The sequence below is a fragment of the Boleophthalmus pectinirostris genome, unplaced genomic scaffold (assembly GCF_026225935.1).
Source record: "Boleophthalmus pectinirostris isolate CB_2022bp ecotype Guang Dong unplaced genomic scaffold, ASM2622593v1 HiC_scaffold_13, whole genome shotgun sequence".
Taxonomy (NCBI): domain Eukaryota; kingdom Metazoa; phylum Chordata; class Actinopteri; order Gobiiformes; family Gobiidae; genus Boleophthalmus; species Boleophthalmus pectinirostris.
The window spans coordinates 17,978,048-17,999,217 of NW_026571036.1; the positions used below are offsets into that span (position 1 = coordinate 17,978,048).

The following is a 21,170-nucleotide window of genomic DNA, read 5'->3' on the forward strand; positions in this document are numbered from 1 at the left end:
AATGTAATTGTGCTGTTACTACTTAACTTGCCTGCGCTTGTATGGATTTGCTGTTTCTATGTTCGGGGGGGGAAGAAAAGGGATACAATGAGACAGAAACCATTGTTTAAACAAAAAAGACAGAGGTTCAAAACTGTAAACTCTGTAACTTATGTAACTGTTGACTGTAACAGTTTGCTTGAATAAAAAAAAACTAATGTTCAGTCTTCTCAACTCTTCATCTGATCTTGTTTTTTCTCCTTTAAAAGGTCCACTATGTAACTTTTCTGGTAGAGTGTCCGTTACCCTTCATGTCTTCATGAAGATGTTATTGCTTTTCTTGGAATGTTCCACAGTAGGAAATTAAATGTATATATCTCCACGGAGACAAACAGAAGACACAACCAGGGCAAGTTGCAGGTCAGATCTGTGGTGAGATAACCTCACTCACAGTTAGAATGTAGGTTTTTCAAGGTGTTTTTGAACAATAAAAATCTCTATAATTGAATATAGAAAGATAGATATACGGTAAGTACAACACCATACCATACAACATCTCCATGGTGACAAGCCGGTGGCAGACCCTCGATCAGAAAGGTTACATAGATGATAACAGAATAATGGATAATAGAATAAAGGTTCTGTTTTAACTGCAGCTTTGCTTTAGCTTAAAGCTGCAGTAATAATAGATAATTTATTGTAGTACAAACTGCCCTAATAAAGTTTGCTTTACCTCTTAGGGGAGCCCTGTTGAAATAGAGATTTAATTACCCGATACACTGTTCTCACGCTGAGTGGAGACCAGAGTTTTCACCTTGTAGGAAATTGCCCGATTAACCTGTAGTCAACTTCTAATGCCATTTGCTCAAAAACACAATTCTTCACTGTGATTGTGTGGACATTCACATTTAGAGCCTCTCAGGTTGTGACTGTGCATTTCTCCTGCCCACTGCTTCTAATCACGGGCAGTAAAAAGGAGCCTTAATGCCAGCGGTCCCAGCACAGTGTTATCTACACAGAGGCAGAGGCTGTGCTGCTGTGGAAAATGAGAGCATATATTTAAGCAGGAAGACGTAATCACACAAGACTTTAAACTTGTTTTAATTACTGGATTCCACTCACCAGAAACAGACATAAGAAGATACTGTATGTTATCACTTCTGTAAATGGCAACAACCTTTTGGCTTTAGCTTTTAGTAGAACAGAACACAAAACTGGAGAGGTGTTTACAACATTACATAATATATTTCTTCACTAACTAGGTAACTAGGTATCACATTTACTGCAGTACTGGTGATCTGGTCTTTTTAAACTAGCTCTATTGATTTATATGACAAAGTAGTTTTCACTGCCAATAAAATGCATTCAGTATCAGTGACAGTATTGCTAGCATGTACCTTTTTTGGTCAAGGGTCTGTCACCGTGTATCCATGGAGATGTTTGCCTGGAATGTTCCACAATACATTATAAAATCTATTTGATATTATTTGATTACAAGTGTTTCTATAGCTCTATCATTTTATTCTTACATTGTGTGGAGTCACGTTTCTGACCTGTAACTTGGTCTTGTTTTCTCACCTGCTTGTCTCCAAAGAGGTAGATATCTTTAATGCCATGTTGTGGAACATTCCAAGCAAACCAGTAACATCTATATGGATATAAGCAGGTGTTGGATCTCCACTGGAACAGTTACATGTGCAAACTTAAGTAAAGGCTGTATCTTGTAGTCAGACTTGAATGTGTTTTAAACTTGTATCATATTTATCATATTTTGCACTTAAACTTGAAGTGTGTTATTCTTCCTCCGTGGCACAGACTTCTGGACCTGACGAGCTCGAGACCCCAGGCTCAGAGACTGTAGGGACTCAGTGACGAAGTGCTGAGTGGGAGACACACACAGCATCAGCAGCAGCTTAGCATCGCCACCTGGTGGAACACAATAAGACAAATCTGTAGTTGTGAGTTTGAGCTAAATAATGCAGATAATTCAAATAAAACATGTAAGATAAAATTATTGGTAAATGAAAATATATACAGTACCTATGGCATCCTGAAGAAGGTGTGTGAGTTTGCTGTTTCTGTAGGGAATGTGTGGTCTATGTTCAGCCAGTGCTCCCAGGACATCAGATAGAGCACAGAGAGAGCGGTTTATACAGGACACCTCCCACAAGCCTGGGCCTGATACACCTGACAAACCTGATGAGAACAAAGGCAAAGTTTCACTAGGACAATGAAGTCAAATGATCAGCAATAGATGATTCATTTTATTTTATTAACCACAACATTTACTTGACCTTAAGCATATTTTAGTCTGTAGATTAAGCAAAAGTGTACATCTAATTGTACAGAACTCAACTGCCTAGTAAGCCATTGAGTAAACTTCCCATACATTTTCTCCCTAAAATAATATAAAAAGATTTAACGTGTCCTTGGGGCTCATCAGATGTAGCCATAAGTTTATTTCAAATCATTTTCTGAAACTTTAAATCACATATCTTATTAATTGCCAAACACACCTTCTAACTTATCCTCTCAATCAACCCCCTGAAGCAATCCTTATACAATGAATGCACTCTCTCTCCCTTCTCTCATTCACACACCCTCACACTTTCTTGCCGGATCTTCCTGGCACCTGCATACGTATATCCATCGGGGTGATGTATTTTTCCCAAATCTATTATTATCTCTCACTTTCCTGGCAACAAAAGTACTTTCTCAACTTACCGACACACTCACTCCCAGCCAGGTCCACCAGTTGAAGTTTAGTCCTGAACGTGTCCTGGGTGATGCTGTGGCAGGGTGAGGGGGAGCGTAATGGGGAAGGACATGGGGAGGGCGAAGGGCATCGGGAGGAAGCAGGGCTCAACAGAAGCTCATCAGGTGGGTTAGCACGGCGACACTGTGGACTCCAAAACTGCTTTCTGCTGGCCTTCTTGGTGCTGTGTAGTCTACGAGCTAAGAGGTCAAGTAAGTTTGGTTAGTGACATAAAAACAGTGAAAATATTACTCTGGTGATATCAGTAAGCATTTTAAAGTTGCACTATGAAACTTTTCTGGTGGAGCACAGTATCTTTATAGCATCTATCTTGCATATAGTCAATGAGTAATGTTTTTATATTGCAAAAAAATACCTTGAAAACCTGCAATTTTACTGAGAGCAAGCTTGCCTCTCCACAGACCTAACTTGTGCTTGTCATCATGGAGATAAATACATTAAATGCCATTCTGTGGAATATCCTAGGCAAAACAATAACATCTGAATAGAGACAAGCAGATGGCAGACCTTGCACAAGCTTACCTGGATAATCTAGATAACCTTGTTACCCTTTGTGAAAATGCCTTTGGTAATTTGCTACAATAATTGATACAGAAACACTGGATCCCCCAGAGTATAACAAAATATTTTATATCCTGAAAACCATAAGATTAAATAATTTTTCTCACCTAAAGCCAGTGCATTGGGACTTTTGGATGAAATGGTGAGAGTGATGATGAGGTGAGAGCGAGATGAGTCCATGTGGATATGAGTTGGACTGTGGGCTCTAAGCTTCAACACTTTATTAACAAAATGCATCACCTCTGCTGCACTGTTCACGGGCCTGTAACCAAAACATATTTCAGCATATAGCAACAATATTAAACAGTTATGTGATGTGTACTAATCTCACTCATGTGTAAGTCCAAGGACATGGCTTTCTCCATATGAGGTGGTGACAACATCACGTCTCTGCCCCCCAGAGCCCCTCTCATCCTGGGACAGCAGGTCAAACACCTCATTGTTGTAGACCTCCATCACTGCCACCTCCACTGTGTGACTCTCTGTTGGCTTCTCAGAAATCAACCTGGAGACAAAAATGGACAGCACGTTTGATCCAATCCTCCATCAGTTTTTGGAACTGACTCAGAGCTTTGATAGTTGTTAACGCCAATTAGTATTTGTGAGTCTATTTTTATTGAGTGAGGGTTGTCAAAAACATGGATACCCAGATACTCATTGATACCAATACTAATTTTAGATACTCATTTGAACTAATGTTGATACTGTAAAAAACATATAACTATAAATAGTGTCTTTTCTGAAATGTTTTAGAATGACCTTGATCTAGAGCAGAACTTGTACAAATCCATAGTAATATGAAAAAAAAATCTCTAATTTCTTTAATAATATTTTGTGTTGAAAATGACATTGCATTGTCTAAAAACATGTTTATTATTATAATTGTGATATCAAAACTGATTTTGAGTCTTTTTATTGTATCAGAATTCAGTTTGAAACAGTATTGTGACAATACTATTTACAGCAGCTAGAACTTTTTGCTACACTAAACAAGTGAAATATACTTCTCTATTAATATTTGTATAGGAGGCATTGAACACTTGTGTATCCAGTGTCTCACCGGAACAGTTCTGCAGCTGCCTTTGGGACGACCCCCTGCTGCGCCTCCTGCTGAGCCCCGCAGAGCAGCTCCAGAGGCTCAGAGCCCAACATCGTGTGAGTCTTCCCACTGCCAGTCTGCCCGTACGCCATAATACACACGTTATATCTGTAGATAAAAATAGACAGCGACAGATATAAATAATGTTTTAAAAAGGGGAGAAGCATCAGGTGTAGTAGATGGGACATTTACACATTTACATAGTAGTGACTTTAGTTTATTCCCACTTACCCATCCAACAAAGATCTGAGGAGAGGTTTGACTTCTTCAAATACGGAATCTTGAGAGTCTTCTGGTGCATGCACTCTGAAAAGATTATTTTTTAATAATTAAAGGTGAACTATGTAACTTCTCTGGCGGAGGGTCAGCACACTGCTTGTCTCCATGGAGGTGTTATTGCTTTGCTTAAAATATGCCATCGCATGACATTAAACTTATATCTCCATGGACACAAGCAGTTGACACCAACATGGCAAGTTGCAGGTCAGATCTGTGAAGAGGTAAGAAATGCATGTTTTTCAAGAAGTTATTAGTCAATAAAAAATGCAATTGCATAAACCGAATAAATTCACAAGATTAGAGATAAGACATTGTATCTAAAAGTTTACTTAACCTCTTACTTAATATAATAATACGTTCTATTTATTTTTTAAGTTTTATTTTACCTTTCAAACTCAAAAATCTTGCTTTGCACTGGCAACCCTGTTTTCATGCAGTTCACCATCACTGTGTCCTGAAACCATAAATACAAAAATAAGATTACAAAGATTACCAGTAAATTGAATACATAACATTATTAGAGCTGCACACACATCACTAACTGCTTGAATGACTTCCTCCACTGGTGTGTGTCTGAAGATAATAGAGAATACAGATAATTAGTTCATCATGAGGCCAAGCTTTTGTCACAGCTGGATGACTCACCCTGATCCAGATGTGGAGGGCTGGAGATAGTCGAATGGGAGAACGGGACGCACACGACAATGCACCCTGATGTTTCCTCTAAGCTCCTGTAGCAGATGGATGAAATTAAAGTGTTTTGAGTTTGTTTTTTTTTACATTTTTATAAATCACATTTCCTTACCACTACAGTGTTATGGAGCTCCTTTCTCCTTTGCCTTTCAACTTTGCACTGCTCTCTCTCCTCCTCTAGAGAGCACTCAAGAGCTAAAACTCTGGCCTGCAAATCTAACAGAACAGTAAGGGAAAATTAGTCAATCAATGGTTTTAAACATGCCAAGACAGCTAGTTCATTTTTATATGAGTTTTTATTGTACAAAACATTGTGGTGGTGATAAGCAAAATTAAATAGTCTTGGGCAGGGGTGTAAGCACTAAAGTCTGGGATCTGGGTATAATTAATCTTAGTATGCTCCCTCTACATGTTGTCTAATGAAAAAAAAAAAAACACGTACAGACTTTGTGAGGGGCCCATTTCTGCACTGGGCCCTGGGTAAACTCTACCCTTTAACCCCCTAAACTGATGCCCCTGGTCTTGGGCATTTTAGATGAGTAGTGTGTCAGATTAGAGGATTATAGGAGTAATTTCCCACACACTAATTCAGTGCATAAGACATCGCATCTGAGAGGAGTGTGAAGACATGCCAAGGGAACTGACTAGAACTATAGGTTTAATTTAGTTAAATAGGGAAATATATCAAGCTAGATATCATAAACATACTTACATTGAACTTCATCTCCAGTGCTGGCTTTTGATACTTTGTCCAAAATGATCTTGCTCTGCTCCTCCAGCTCAGTAGTAAAGCTCACATAGACTCCAAATATTTCACTTAGCTCATGTTTTAAGTCCTTTAAAAGGCATTTAATTTTAGAGATTTTGTAAATAAATGAATAAATAAATAAATAAATAAGCAAATACCTGGACTTCAGAGAGGAGCTTGGTAAGGCTGGATCTGGTTATCTTTTGTGTGTTATATTTGAGAATACTGTCATCCTTTTCTTGACTTTGGTGCAGTTTTCCAAGGCACTGAAAAAAACAAAGAAAAAAAATAAAATACTGCTTTTTGACTACTAACTTGTAACTACACTAACCTACTGAGTAAAATACTGGTATTCAAGTGTGATTTGTTTTTAAATATAACATAATGCATATATATGTGTAATATAGTGACATGAGTCCTGGCCATAAAGCCGAATGCAGATTAATTTGTGTATTCCAACTTCTCCTGGACAGAGGAACGCTCTTGACACCTGAGAAATGTAGGCCACCACCACTAGGGCCACAATATCATACAGTTGACGAATAAGGGCACTGACAGGGTTGGCCTGTCTTAGAGTTTCATATATCACAGGTTGCACATGTGTCACACTTAAAGTGGTATATTTGTCTTAATATTTGCACTCTAAAAGAAGGGGTGTCTGGTGAAACAGCTCAGTGCACAAAAGGACACTAGCCATGTCATAGGGTGACCATACTTCTGTTTGTGAAAACCCGGACACCTTTGGGGGGGTAGTAATTACACACGGGTGGGTCAGGACTAAACCAGTGGTCACCTCCAAGCCCGTCCTGACGGTGAGTCCTGTTTCAGTTCTGATTTAGTCCTAGTTCAATTGTGGATTAGTCCTCCTCTTCAGTCCTGGAATCAGTCCTGGGTTAGTCCTGGTTTAGTCTTGGTTCAGTCCGTGGCGTAGGCAGTGCAAAAGTTTGATATAATCTCTGGTTAACGGGCAGGTGCGGTCCTGTACTGCGCGGTTGCGTTGTTGTACTGGGGGTCTCCAAAAATGGACCCGTGCGGGACTCTGCGCTGTTGGGCTCTATTATGGAATAAATGAATCTTCAGTTTGTTACATAAAGAAGGAGGAAAATAAGACAAGGATGACAGCAGCAACAAGTTTTAAGAAGGAAGTAAAAAGGGTTGCACCTGTCCTGTCTAAGAAAAGTGTATAAAGTTTGTGCTGAGGGGTTTTACAGCCTTAACACAGATAGAATAATTGTAAAATATAAAGTTGACTACTTCGTGGATTTCACCTATCGCGGGTTATTTTTAGAACGTAACCCCCGCGATAAACAAGGGACCACTGTACTCACCTCACAACCTGTGCACATGGACTCCCACTTGTCCCGACCGGGACGGAAAATGGAGAATTTCTTGTACAATTCACTGTTAAATGCGCTTTTGTGCTTCGGTATCTTGCAGACTGACCGACTGTTTGTGTTTGCTCACTCCTTCTGAGTCACAGAGCTATGAGAGACGCTCAGTTTAATGCCCCCAATGAACAGTACTGAAAACCCGGACATTTGCATCACTTTATTAAAAAAAAAAACAGACGCCCCGGACATGACTCAAAATACGGACATGTCCGGGGGAAAACGGACGTTTGGTCACCCTAGGACTGGATGGAGTACTGGGCCCACATCCACATCTTTCTGAGGACTATAAATTCCAAGTACTGTTGGATCATCTTAAATTCCCAGCTGCATTTCAAATTGCAAAGAGTTATGTTCATGACCCCATGCCATACACCAAAGCAGTGCAGGCTCTACAGCAGCGCTATGGCCATCCACGGCAACTAGTCTAAAGTGAGATTAACAGTATTCTGAGAGCACCTACAGTGAGAGCATGAGATGCACAAGGGTTCGAGGACTTTGCTCTATCAGTCAGTAGCTTGGTGGGACTGTTGAACTCCCTAGAGGGAGCTGCAAAGAGTGAATTGGAGTGTGGCTCTCATGTGGACAGACTGCTGAGTAAACTCCCTGCTTCATATCAGGATAGTTTTGCTGAATATTGCCTGACAAGGGGCATCTTGCAGAGTGACTCAGCTGACACGTACACTCTCCCTGATTTTGCCAGATGGTTAGAGAGGAAATCACAAGCCATTCAGATCTCAAGACGAGCCACTGATAGCTATATGGCAGATAAACCTTGCTTAGACCGCAGAGAGACACAATCTAAGATGAAAAGATCACCCTCCTCATCCATCTACTATGGCAATGACAAAGCTCCTGCACGTGCTGTCATTAACACCTCTGCTTCTACAGAGAAAAAAGATGTCCTTAAAGCCAAGAAAAGGGAGAAATTCAAGCCGTAGCAGTACAGAACATTATCTGACTTCACCAAGCTGACTACCCCTCAGATTGTTAGCTGGATAAACGACAATAAAAGATGCTGGAGATGTGGTAGGGGACACCAGCCTGACAGCTGCACTCTAAAAAAGCCCTGTACTACCTGTGGAGAGCAACACCTACAGATCCTCCATGAGGCCTCCTCCAGCACCAACAGGAGTGTTCTGACTGTGAGTACAGCATCCAGCATGGTGTGGCTAGATCAGGCTACACACTCAGGCACAGTCATGCTCAAAGTAGTCCCAGTTACACTCCATAGTGAGGGCAAATCTCTTTCTACACATGCCATTCTTGATGATGGATCAGAAAGAACCATTGTTCTGTCTGCAGCAGTTCATTACCTGCAGTTAAACAAGACTGTAGAATCCCTCAAACTAAGGACTATTAGACAAGAAGTCTCCGAGTTACAGGGAGAGTCTGTAACCTTTGACATTAGTGATGATGCCCCCAAACTAAACATCACATCAGCAAAGCTTTTACTGCTTAAGAGCTGAATCTGGCCAAACAATCCTGCCCTATGGACACTCTGCTCCAGAAATATGCACACCTGGGTGATGTCCCCTTTAAAGCATTCACAGATGTGCAACCCATGCTCCTTATAGGCTCAGACAAAGCACATCTTATTACTCCACTGTCACCTGTCAAAGCTGGTCCTCTGGGCAGTCCTATCGCTGTGAACACAAAACTTGGCTGGGCTATACAGGGTCCTGCCACCTTTTTACACCAAACAACTGAGGCCTCATGCCTGCACACGTTGCTGCTCCCAACTCCATCTCAAGTGTTAAGGCATAATGTGGAAAAGCTATGGCAGTTACGTAGATGGTCTTCCTTATCGGTCAGAGAAGGAGGTTACTCGATCCAAGCAGGATAAAGAGGCACTGGAGCTACTGCAGAACAGGACTGAGCGTGTACAAGTAGATGGAATAACCAGCTATGCAACTGCTCTGCTCCACCTCAAGAACGCTTCTAGACTACAAACTGGCCCTGAGTCTGTTATGGCTCTCCTGCGGTCCACTGAAAAGCGCCTGGCTAAAGACCCTGACTTAGCTATACAATGCAGAGGTACACAAGCTGGAACAAGCTGGTTATACTAGGAAGCTCAGTCTTTCGGAGGCAAGCAGCACAGACGAGTCCTGGTTTATTCCCCATCATATTGTATGTCATAACAATAAGCCCAGGATTGTTTTTAACTGCTCATTCCACTACAAGCAGGACTGTCTGAATGACCAGCTGTTACCAGGCCCAACACTCGGTCCCTCTTTAATCGGTGTACTTCTGAGATTTAGGGAGTACTTGCAGTGAGTGGGGATATATGAGGGATGTTTCACCAGGTACGACTCTTTGCCCAGGACACACCTCTCTTGAGATTTATCTGGAGAGACATGGAGAGGGAGCGCACCCCGGACATTTATGAATGGTGTGTGCTGTCGTTTGGGACCACATGTAGCCCCTACTGTGCTACATATGCTCTCCAGCGCCATGTGCAGGACCACAAGGAGGGTAACAAGAAGGTACTGAACTGTGTTCTGCACTCATTCTATGTTGATAACTGCCTGCAGTCCCTGCCCTCTCCATCACAGGCACGGCCACTGGTAGACAATATCAGAGAACTGGTATCAACAGGGGCTTTGAGATCAGACAGTGGGCTAGTAACTATCCAGAGGCCATAGCCCATCTTCCAGTGGAGGCAAGATAACCCACCTGTGAGCTGTGGCTAACTGCTCACAAACCAGACCCACAGGCAGGAGTGGGTGAGTGAGCGACAGTTTCTCCCAAATATCTGCATGCTCAGGTGCTACACCACACCAGAGACACAAGATGGAACAGTACAGCTGCATATAGTCTGTGATGCATTAGAGCGTGCTTATGGAGCAGTGGCATATCTGAGATTTGAGTCAGCTGGACGCAAAGTGCACACCGCCTTTGCCATGGCCAGGTCCCGTGTAGCACCAAGAAAACAACTGTCAGTACCCCGTTTGGAGCTATGTGCAGCATTGGCAGGGGCACAGTTATCCAAACTCCTCACCAGTGAGCTTACTCTCCCCATCAGTGACACTACTTTGTGGACAGACTCTACCACTGTGCTCAACTGGATTCAGTCCGAGTCATGTCAATATAAGGTTTTTGTTGGCACTCGTATTGCTGAACTACAGGAGCTCACTGAGGCTGCCAGCTGGAGATATGTTCCCTCAGCTTTGAATCCAGCAGATGACATCACCCGGGGCAACGCACTGTTGGAGCTGTCTGCCCCAGGCCTGTGGAGGGATGGACCTTCCTTCCTGAGACGAACACCTGAGCACTGGCCAACCCAGCCTATTTTGAGTAATGACTCTGTGGACAATAGTGAACTGAAGAAATCTGTGTTTTGTGCTTATGTTGCTACTAACCCAATACAGTCTGCAGACCATGATTCCTGGGCTGATCTGGTACAGGCCACCTACCTGTCCTCTCACGGGGTGGCTGCCCCTTCCCATGTCTGCAGCTCAGCGCCTAGAAACTGAAATCCAGCTGCTAAGACAGGCACAGCTGGATAGTTTTCCAGCAGAAATGAATGCCCTTACAGCTGAAAAGGAGGTGCACGCGGGCAGCCGTCTCCACACCCTGTCTCCAGAATATGACTCCAAGTTTGGTCTTATTCGAGTAGGTGGTCATCTCCGCCGTGCAGAAAACATGGACATTGATTCTCTGCATCCCATTGTGCTATCACCAGACCACCCCACAACTCAGCTCATCATTAAGGACTATGACTCTCGCTTCCTACATCCTGGCCCTGAGCATGTCTTTGCTGAATTTAAGGCACGTGTACTGAATTCTATAGGGGAGGCAAGCCATTAGAAAACACCAACATCACTGTTTAGGGTGTAAGAAGTGGAGAGCCAATTCTGTACCACCTAAAATGGCTGATCTCCCTGCCAGCCAGCTGCACCTACAGCAGCCTCCATTCTGGTCTACTGGCATTGACTGTTTTGGCCCTTTTACCATAAAGATAGGCAGGAGACAAGAAAAGCGCTGGGGCGTCTCACCACCCGCTGTGTTCACCTGGACCTACTTAATGGTATGGATACTGACTCGTTTCTCATGGCTCTGTGCCACTTCATTGCACGGCGAGGAAAGCCATTTGAAATATTGAGTGATCAGGGCACCAACTTTAAAGGAGGTGACAGGGAGCTACAAGAGGCATTTAAGGCAATGAAGCCTCAGCTGCAGGAAAAGCTTGGTGACCAGAGCATCGCGTTTCATTTTAACCCTCCACATGCTCCACATTTTGGGGGAGCCTGGGAGCGGGAGATCCGCTCAGTTAAATATGCACTTAAGGTGGTCCTCCAGGGTCAGAATGTAGCAGAGGATCTACTGCACACTATCCTCATCGAGGCTGAAGGAATACTAAACTCCAAACCACTGGGATATGTGTCCTCTAACATTGCAGACATTGATCCTATCACCCCAAACATGCTGCTCATGGGGCGGCGGAACGCTTCCTTGCCTCAAGCTGTGTATGGCACCAGAGAACAGCTTGGGAGGCGGACATGGCACCACAGCCAGGTGATAGCTGACCACTTCTAGGCTCAGTTTGTTCGGCATTACCTACCTGCACTACAGCATCGCCAGAAATGGCAACAGACTACTCCAGCACTGACAGTGGGACAAGCTGTTATGGTAGTGGACTCACAACTCCCGTGGTCACTTTGGCCTGTGGGCAAGGTCACACAGGTGTTTCCCAACCCGGACGGACAGGTGCGAGTGGTGGAAGTAACCATTAGGGACCATACTTACCGACGCCCAGTTGCCAAACTTGTTGCACTACCCGAAATGCGTGTAGATGGTACTTAGATATCGTCACATGGGCTTTTATTTTTAACTAACGTGCTCCACACATTAGGGGGCGGCTGTATAAAACCCCCTGTGGTAGTCGGTATTTGGACTGTTCCATGTTCCCATTTTGTGGGCATGTTTGGTCTAGTCCTGCCCAGTATTATGTTGAGCGGCTGTTTCGAGTGCAACATGTTGGACATGTACCGTGCGCGTAAATAATAAGTAAGTGTTGCAGTGCATTTCTGTTTGTATGTATATACTTATTATGTTTATTTGTTTAGGCACCCGAATGTAGCCAATATTTTGAGTTCAGTTTAATAATATAATCCTGTTAGTAATTTATACTTAATGTTTATCTTTATGTTAGCGTACAAGCTATTATTAACGTTTTCACCATTCATGTCTTACTTCTACGTTGAATGTTGAATGTCTCCTAATTAGTCTTAAGTTTTTTCCTTTGTCCAAACTTCGCAATTATATAATTTGCCTGTTTCCGCTAATTAATATTCATGATGTCACCAAACTGTAAACTGAACCTTGTAGTACATTTTTCCAACCAAAAAAGGGCGCTGTTCAGTCACTTATAAGCCTTGTTACTGTTACATTATTTACCTGTGTATTTACTTGTATGATACTTAATTTTAATTATTTCCTTTTTGCTGTTTTTGTTACAGAAAACCACACACACACACACACACACACACACAAACCAACGCATGTATGCACCTGCTGCTACTGTTACTGTTCAAATGGGATTAAAGTTCATTGTCACCTATCAAGTCTCCTGTGCCTTCTGACCGAGGATAGGAAAATCTAGCTGCAACCCCCCCAGTACTTTGCACATGTACATGTTCCCAACAGAACTGAAATGTAACCTCACCAATAATTTCATAATTGACTAATTGAATTTTATATATGTGCTAAGTAGTTGTAATTTTTGCCTTCATCTCATTCTATTTTCATGATTTATGGCATTTAGGTCTTTTGTTTCTTGTGGGTCTTGCATTTAAAAATAATCTTTTCGAAGGGGCTATATTTTTTCAAATTACCCTTGAAGTTATTTATTTGAATGGTTCCTATATACAAAAATATACAGCTCATGCAACAGAATAAACTGCTTAAAAGGAACAAACAAAAATGATATATGCACCATAATATATTTACTATATATTTACTTTTACATTTTTATTCATGGCTCATTAAATATTGGATAGCCCGTTTTGCAAGGTGGTTACTTTAATATGTTAGATTTATTCTATTCTATATTTTATTTTACAGATTGGTATAGACACATTTCTTGCTGGTTGAGCCTGACCAGAACTGAAGAAGCAGCTTGGATGAGCTGCAAAACATCTTCAACCAAACTAACTTTTGTCGAGTCAACAAACTGAATTTTCTCCTCATGGATTCTACCTGGACGACTGAGGGATTCTTCACACATCTCGTGTCATATGACTTGTTTAAATTGTGTTGATTGTTTGATGTGCATTGTTTTAATACAAGTTAAGATGAAATGGAATATTGCGGTGGTTTTCATTATTTTATGAACTCGAATGACCACAGCATTTACACTGTATTTAGTGAAGAAAGAGTTACTATTGAATAGTATAACATGAAGAACACTCTACACTATTTCCGCTTGATAAAGTGTTAAAACATAACAATATAGAGTTATTAGTTTTTCACTATACACTAGTGTAAAAAAATCAAATCTTAATCAGTGTCAAATTCAACTGTGAGGAGTGTGGTTACATCACTTAACCAGTGTTGAGCCTTCTACACTTTGCAAAGTGTAGTTTTAACTCATTTTATTGTGGACCCCATATGACATGGTAAGTGTTAAAATGAACAATATACGAGTTGAATTAACACTTGAATTTGCTGTGTATAAACTATGCGTGCTGTGATTTGAAACCATCTGCGTCGCTCTTTGACTTTTGACGTTGTCGAAGTGTGCGACATGTACACTTCATTCACCTGTTATTGTCTAATTCAAGTTAAAAAAAAAAAAAAAAAAAATGCACCCTCAACAAACTGCCTCTTCTTACCTCTGCGAGCCTTAAATGAAGAATCGCATTCTCAGTTTCCAGTTCCAGTATTCGCTCCTCTTTACTCTGGGCAAAGTGAATACACATAATAGCAAGTGTAAGCGCACGTGTAAAAGTATATTTTTGCGACTTACCCGCAGTTTGTGTTCCAGCAAATGCACTTGGTGCGCAAACATTCGGTCCCTATTTACAAAAAGCGGCATATTTCTAACATAAAAATAAACCGTGTCCAAGACTATCTATAGCACTGTGTGTCTCCTCTCTCTTCCGATAAATGAGGTGAGTTTTAAAGCACTTTAATCCGATTAAGACAACTGGACTGCCCTATCGCTTTAACCACAAAGAAAAAATAGGCCTTATAGCCTACACTTAAAATATTTATTTTTAGACTTTACCTTTCTCACATAATCTCTGTAACAATTTGATGAATGCATTTATAGACTGACAACTTTTGCAGGCCCTATTTGTTCCTAAATCCAGGCAGTAGTAAATCTTTACAACAGAGGGCAGTAAAGCACATTGCGCATGACCATGATCCATGATTAAAGAGGAAGAAAATCACTTCCGTAGTCACTGCTGTGTAGCTTTTACTGTCAACAGAATGCCTAAATTAAAAGATAAAAGGCGAGAAAATTACAGTGTTGCTTCTGAGGTGAGACGCACGGGGAAGCCCAAATATTTTAATCATTTGTGATCACATTTGTAGCGATCATTTCTTGTGCGCTAAAAGAGAGCAGAGTGCGTTTCATCGCTGGCTTGATTAAATGAGCTTTCTTGTGCACAAACTAACAGATGTCATTAAATCGTGTTTAGATCGACCGTCTGGAGGAGCGGCGCGCGCGGTGCCAAGATAACCTGGATCAGGTGGAGTTTAGACACAGACGAGAGGCGCTGTCTGAAAAGGAAAGGTTTGTGACCAAAGATCTTATAATATTATCCATAAATCTACATGGTTTCATATGGCGGCTTATGCAGTTTATTCTTTTCTTTATTTCCTTTTTATTTAGGCAGGACCTGGAGGAAGAAATGACTATTATGAATGAAAGAGTGAACAAATTAGGTAAAATGCATTTTTATATGAAGTACAAAAAAAACCCATAAAACAACACTGCGTAAACCAAGGTGAAAATCCTATTATTTACTTTTTATTGCAGACATTAACAAGGAACATTCTCTTAGTAGAGGTATAGACTCAAGTACACCTATTTTCAGTATTGATATTGTGGGATGTTTGTTCTTGTTGCAGACCAGGAGCTGCAGGTGCTGAGGGGAGAGAATCGGAGGAACATGGTGCTGTCTGTGGCTTTGTTGGCTGTGAGCGCGCTTTTCTATTATGTCTTCATCTACAGTGAAGACCAATCATGATGTAATCTGCTGTCATCCAAACATAGCTCACTGACACCCTCAGTCTAATGGATCTGGGACAGCGCACTAGATCCATTTGAAGGGTCTAGGATAATACATCATTTTGCCTCCAGGGGGCGTGTGTGGCTAACATTTTAACTCACAAGTCATGCAAGTTGGTCAGCACTCAGCAGTCACAATGTACCAACTTTCAGGATTATATTCTTAAATTGCCAAAATGAACTTTGACCTATATGCTGTTGCAATGCATGTTTTAATGTCCTTCCATACATTGCTACAATATTTCGCTTTGACAAATATGACACAAAAAATGTTATAATTTAAGGGATATTTAACTTTAATGGTTGGAGGGTCCACCGCCTGCTTGTCTTCATTGAGATGTTATGGCTTAGCCAGGAATTTCCTCAGCATGGCAACTTAATCCATCTTGCTTTTATTCATAGTTTTTATTGATCAAAAATATACAAATTCTTAGTGTGAGTGTGCTTCTCTACAGATTTGTTACTTATTATTGTGGTGTCAACTGCTTGTCTCCATGGAGATGAGTTTAATCCAGTACTGTGAAACATTTCGAGCAAAATGATAACAACCAGAAATGTCAGTACAAACTTAGTAACAGCACATTTGTTTTTCAAGAATGTATCTAATTCCTTTTCATCTTGGTATTTGCATTGTTTGTCATTGTCACATAAGTGGCAATGTAATGACATTAATTCAGTGTAAATAATTACTTAATTAACAAGATGAAGATTTTATTTTATTTTATTTTTTTATTGCTCTGTTTTATGCTTCAGACATGTATGCTAATGCGATGTGACCTATATGTGACCCAGTTTATGTAAAGGCATGGACCTAATAAAAACACATAGTTTTGTAAAAAAAAAATTCAGTTCTCATCTTCCTATTGTTTTGAAAGAATATTGCACACATTAGCTTGCAATCAACTTTGTATTTTCTGTCTTATAATCCCTAGGGAGATCCTTTGTTTTGGCCCCTATTCAGTCAAAAGCATGGCAGGATAACTCACCATCTAATTGTTTGTGTGCAATCCTTCCCACTCAACACAAACCATGATCCACCTACACACTACACACCTCCCTGACAAAACAAATGTGCCTCATTATGTAACTGCTCCAAAGAGGATTATGGTCAGAAAATGTGATCAAATATTACACCAAATCTAGTGTCAAGCTTCTTTGAGAACACTAAGTAACTGGTCAAGAGCCTGGAGTTAGAAGTGTTAGAAATATTGGAATGGGAGAAAACATTTAAAAAGGGACAAAATGTCAGATGTGATGTTATATTGAGACATTTGTTGAGCAGGAGGACAAGGACCTTGGTGTCCTCAGGTAAATTTCTGTCTTGTACAAAAGAAGAGAGTGGATAATGAAGTCAGCAATGTACCTACTAGAATATTATAACAATGCCCAGTTTTGGAGGACAATATTTAAATTAGCAAATGTTTTTCTGCATAAATGCATTAGATAATCTCTTGTTAAAAATCTGAAAGAGTCAAATTGGGCTGAGTCATAATGAATCTAATAATTATGTTCAGTTCTTAAGCTGTGGAGTCCACGTGAGCTGTCATGAGTCACTGAAAGGGCCACGGTTCTAATGGCAAAAAGTAAGAGGTGTACTTGCAAATGAACAGGGCAATGCAGGGCTCCAATGAAAAAGTGTGGGCTGATTAAAATGAAGTAAATTGAACTCAATGTGAGAATTCTAAGTTCTGGATTTGAGTGTTCTGTTATTCTGACACATATGAGTGCAGCTAAGAGGCTATAGAAGTAAGAAGTGTGGAGGTCTGTAGTGATGACAGCATAAATGAATACTCATACATACTCAGCTCAAGCAGTTTGCTCTCATTATATTGTCATTATGCTGCAGGGCGAAGTGACCTGCTTTACTCAGGAAGGTATTAAGATTTTCAATATCTTCTTTGGTGCGGCATCTGAAATGGAGCAGGTGAAAATAACAAATGTCTGGCTACAAAATTGTTGGTTGTGGTGACCTGCAATACAATGACGATGAAAAGGATGGACTAAAATAAACATTTAGTGAGGATTTGTCTAAATTATGGTACGTAAGTTATCTGTCATCAATTCAGGAATTCGGACCAGGGGACAGCAGACTGTAGTTTTGTTCGTTTGAGTGACTGACTCACAGTCTCTTGTGGTCTGCCCTCCTGGTATCACTGTGTGTCTTCAGATAGAATACACCTCACCTCGGGGTCAGAGTTATTGAGAGCCACTCTGAACCCCTAAAAGAAATAGGCTTAGAAGATGTGACTGTTTACAGACAAGTGTACAGGCAGCTTCACAGTGTAGCACTGAGTTGTTTGGCTCAAGTCTGCTGTGTGGAAAACATGTAAGTCTCATTCTAAATTTTGACTATGGCGTGGAAAACATCTTACCAAGTTCAAATAAATGCATAATGTAAATATAAGGGTGAGCTTGTGTCAAAATTGTGTTTCCAGTTCACAAGGCTGTACATGAGACATATTACTTTTATGACATATTAACAACTTCAAAAGAAGCTCTACGTGGTGGTCACGGTCAGGGCTAATCAGCTGTATTAGTGCGGCTATAGGAGGATCAGGTTCCCCTGGGACAGGCTTAAACATCTCAGCCTGCAGTTTCACTATACAGGCCTACACTTCACTGAAGCACATGGATGCCCACCAGCAGTCTACTAAATTACCATGACCAATCAGAACTGGACTCATGAGACACACAAAACATACTTTTCCTGATTTCTTGCCCACTTTAGTCAGTCAGTAAACCTGTTAAAATACAATTAAAATCTCCAAGTACTCCCCAGAAAAAATCTGGGGAGAGTGATGCAATTAGTAAGTCTCAAATTTTGGTAAAATTTTGGTTTAGAGTTATTTATAATATGAATAACACATTTTCAATGTATTCAATGGTATTCAAGTTCTGATTGAGTACATATTAGTTGTATTTTTTTTACATAGTCCTGCTTTATTTATTTTAGTTCTAACATAGACCTGTTTCTGTCTTTGAAATACTTTTTCTCTGGTTTAGTTCAAGATTGGATTTGTTTATGCCTCACTGATTGTGATTTGCTTGATTTGTAAAAAGGTGTTCCAGTTTAACTATGCAGTAGAGTGTCTTTTTTTAATTGTCAGAGAAAAGATTTAATGTTTACTATTGATTTAAAGATATTTGAGTACAGAAAGCCTTTGTCTGATTACATCATTTACAATGCAGCTCATGCCATTTGCACTGAGCAACATCTTACTCCCTAGCAGGCATGTGTGAGCTTTTACTACACCGATGTCATTATTATTATTAATGAACAGCTGTGTACTTTGGTAATTGCTTGCTGTGCAGCGCAGCTTTGCCATCATCATGTATTATATAATTCAAAGTCTTCCAGAAGGTTTATTAACTCAAATGAACTTGAATTAATCATGCCTTTATAAAGAATAGCATATCAAACAAACAATCAACACATTGTAAGTTAATCTACAATCTAGTATAAGAAGAATAGGTGTGGTAATGAGACAACCAGAAAATGCTGGTATACTTTACTGGTGTACTATACTAGATATTTTAGATACTTTAGATAAGTTGGTGTTGGTATGGTATTAACTCCATGGAACTCTTCCAAGTTTATTATGATATGAATTGCAAGTACAAAATTAACATGTCCTTTTTAACATAGCTTGTGGATATGCAAATGTATAGACTGTATTCGTCAGAATCTGAATGAACCTCTTTAGAAACTTAAGAGCCTCAGTTACTCACAGACATATTCCTCAATGAAGAAATCATTTGTCATTCCTCTTCTTGTGGTTATGATAGTATGTATGAGCAGTGTCTTTGTGTTTAACTTTAATTTCTATTATACAAACAAGTGGATAAGATGCACAAAAAGAGTGAAAATGATTATGTACTTGTAATTTCACAGTAATACTCACTGTAATTTCTGTGCTGTGCCAGCTCCACACTCTGACATGTCAGCTCAGTTCTTGTTTTGTTATAATGTATTATAGTCATCATGTGTAATACTCCCTACAGCAGAAATAGCTAAACTAGACTGAACTGGACTGGTTGGGACTAGACTGGATTAAACTGGACTAGACTTTTTTTTATGATTATTTATTTTTTTTAATCTGTTTGTATTGTGATTTTAATATACTTCTTATTCTGTAAAGCTCTTTGAATTACTTGTGTACGAATTGTGCTATACAAACAAATTTGCCTTGCCTTGCCTATGCTAAACTGGTCTAGACTGTACTAGAATGGATTAGATAGACCGGAATGGACTAGACTGGACTAGATTAGAATGGACTGTATGGTAAATAAAATTCCCCTGCTATAGAACTCCAGCCTCACACAACTCTAGGCTGCTTCGATTATTCCACAAGATAAGTACAGTAAAACTTTATATAATCATATCATGAAAAATTTAGCAATACCTGGAAATCCTCACAGGGACATGTGGCTGCAAATATCTGCTGTAAAATTGCATTGTAAAGCAGAGTTGTGACATGCTGTCTTTATTAGTCTCGTGGACAAACAAGTGTTCACCAGTGACCACAGGCACCAAGCGGAGAAAAATATGTGAAATACATCCATTTAGACATGATTTGCAGGTCTTTGAAATTTGGGAAATAATTTTTGTTCCATTTCATACATGGTCTGTTTAAAACGTATGGAACTTTAGAACCAAATGGTACAGAAAAAAGGTCATCAGTTTCATAAACTAGAGTACATATGCTATCTGTTGAATACAGTTTTATATCAGATGCATTAACTTGAATTTTTGGCCTTCGCTGTTTACTTCTGCTTGACCGGGCCCAAAGACTAAAATCCGGACTAAAACTAGGACTAAACCAGGTCTAAACAATATGACACTAACAGTAGGGTGGACATAATTTAAGGCAGCAGTGATCTCATATAAAAAGGATTTCTTTATCAATAATATTTTTAATATGTTTAAGGAAAGACTGGACTTTTTATTTTCTTTTAGCAGATAAAACTTCTTATGTTAAGATCCTCGTATTTGCTTCTCTACAGTAAACAAAAGTCTGTTCATGGAGACTTGGGCTCAACAGACAATTTGAAGAGAACAAACAAGAATTTTCAGGATGTGGTTGTTACATTCATGTCGTTTTAAAAAGCATGACAATATCAAGTAATACAAAGTATTCAGTTTACGTTGCTCACTTTAAGTAATTTAAGTGATTACGTTACAAATTACATTTTGGGTATGTAATCTGTAATCTGTAGGGGAATACATTTTAAAAGTAACCTTCCCAACACTGTCTATGTGCTCTTATACTTTTTCTGATACATCTTAAGATAATTCTAAAGCGACTCAGGATAGTTTGAATATGACTTTTTTTAGTATCAATAGCTGCTTAAATGCGTATCTAGTTTTAGAATAAATTAGGATCAGATTCTCTATACTTTAACAG

At 40.0% G+C, this 21,170-nt stretch overlaps 2 protein-coding genes across 2 annotated transcripts; one reads left to right on the plus strand and one right to left on the minus strand.

Annotated features, from left to right (window-relative positions):
- Nucleotides 1-1,061: 1,061 nt before the first annotated feature.
- Nucleotides 1,062-12,375, minus strand: kif25 (kinesin family member 25). Its single transcript, XM_055149783.1, has 15 exons — nucleotides 12,367-12,375; nucleotides 12,273-12,299; nucleotides 6,294-6,401; nucleotides 6,100-6,223; nucleotides 5,500-5,603; nucleotides 5,340-5,425; nucleotides 5,228-5,267; nucleotides 5,081-5,148; nucleotides 4,647-4,721; nucleotides 4,377-4,523; nucleotides 3,648-3,821; nucleotides 3,424-3,578; nucleotides 2,704-2,934; nucleotides 2,020-2,175; nucleotides 1,062-1,905 (listed from the first exon to the last, which is right to left on the minus strand). The coding sequence occupies exons 1-15, from the start codon at nucleotides 12,373-12,375 to the stop codon at nucleotides 1,757-1,759; spliced, it is 1,653 nt and encodes a 550-aa protein (XP_055005758.1). The 3' UTR covers nucleotides 1,062-1,756.
- A 2,511-nt stretch (nucleotides 12,376-14,886) lies between these two features.
- ccdc167 (coiled-coil domain containing 167) lies at nucleotides 14,887-16,609 on the plus strand. Its single transcript, XM_020919702.2, has 4 exons — nucleotides 14,887-15,011; nucleotides 15,173-15,267; nucleotides 15,367-15,419; nucleotides 15,606-16,609. Exons 1-4 carry the CDS (start codon nucleotides 14,898-14,900, stop codon nucleotides 15,722-15,724), a joined length of 381 nt encoding a protein of 126 aa, XP_020775361.2. The 5' UTR covers nucleotides 14,887-14,897; the 3' UTR covers nucleotides 15,725-16,609.
- Nucleotides 16,610-21,170: the final 4,561 nt, after the last annotated feature.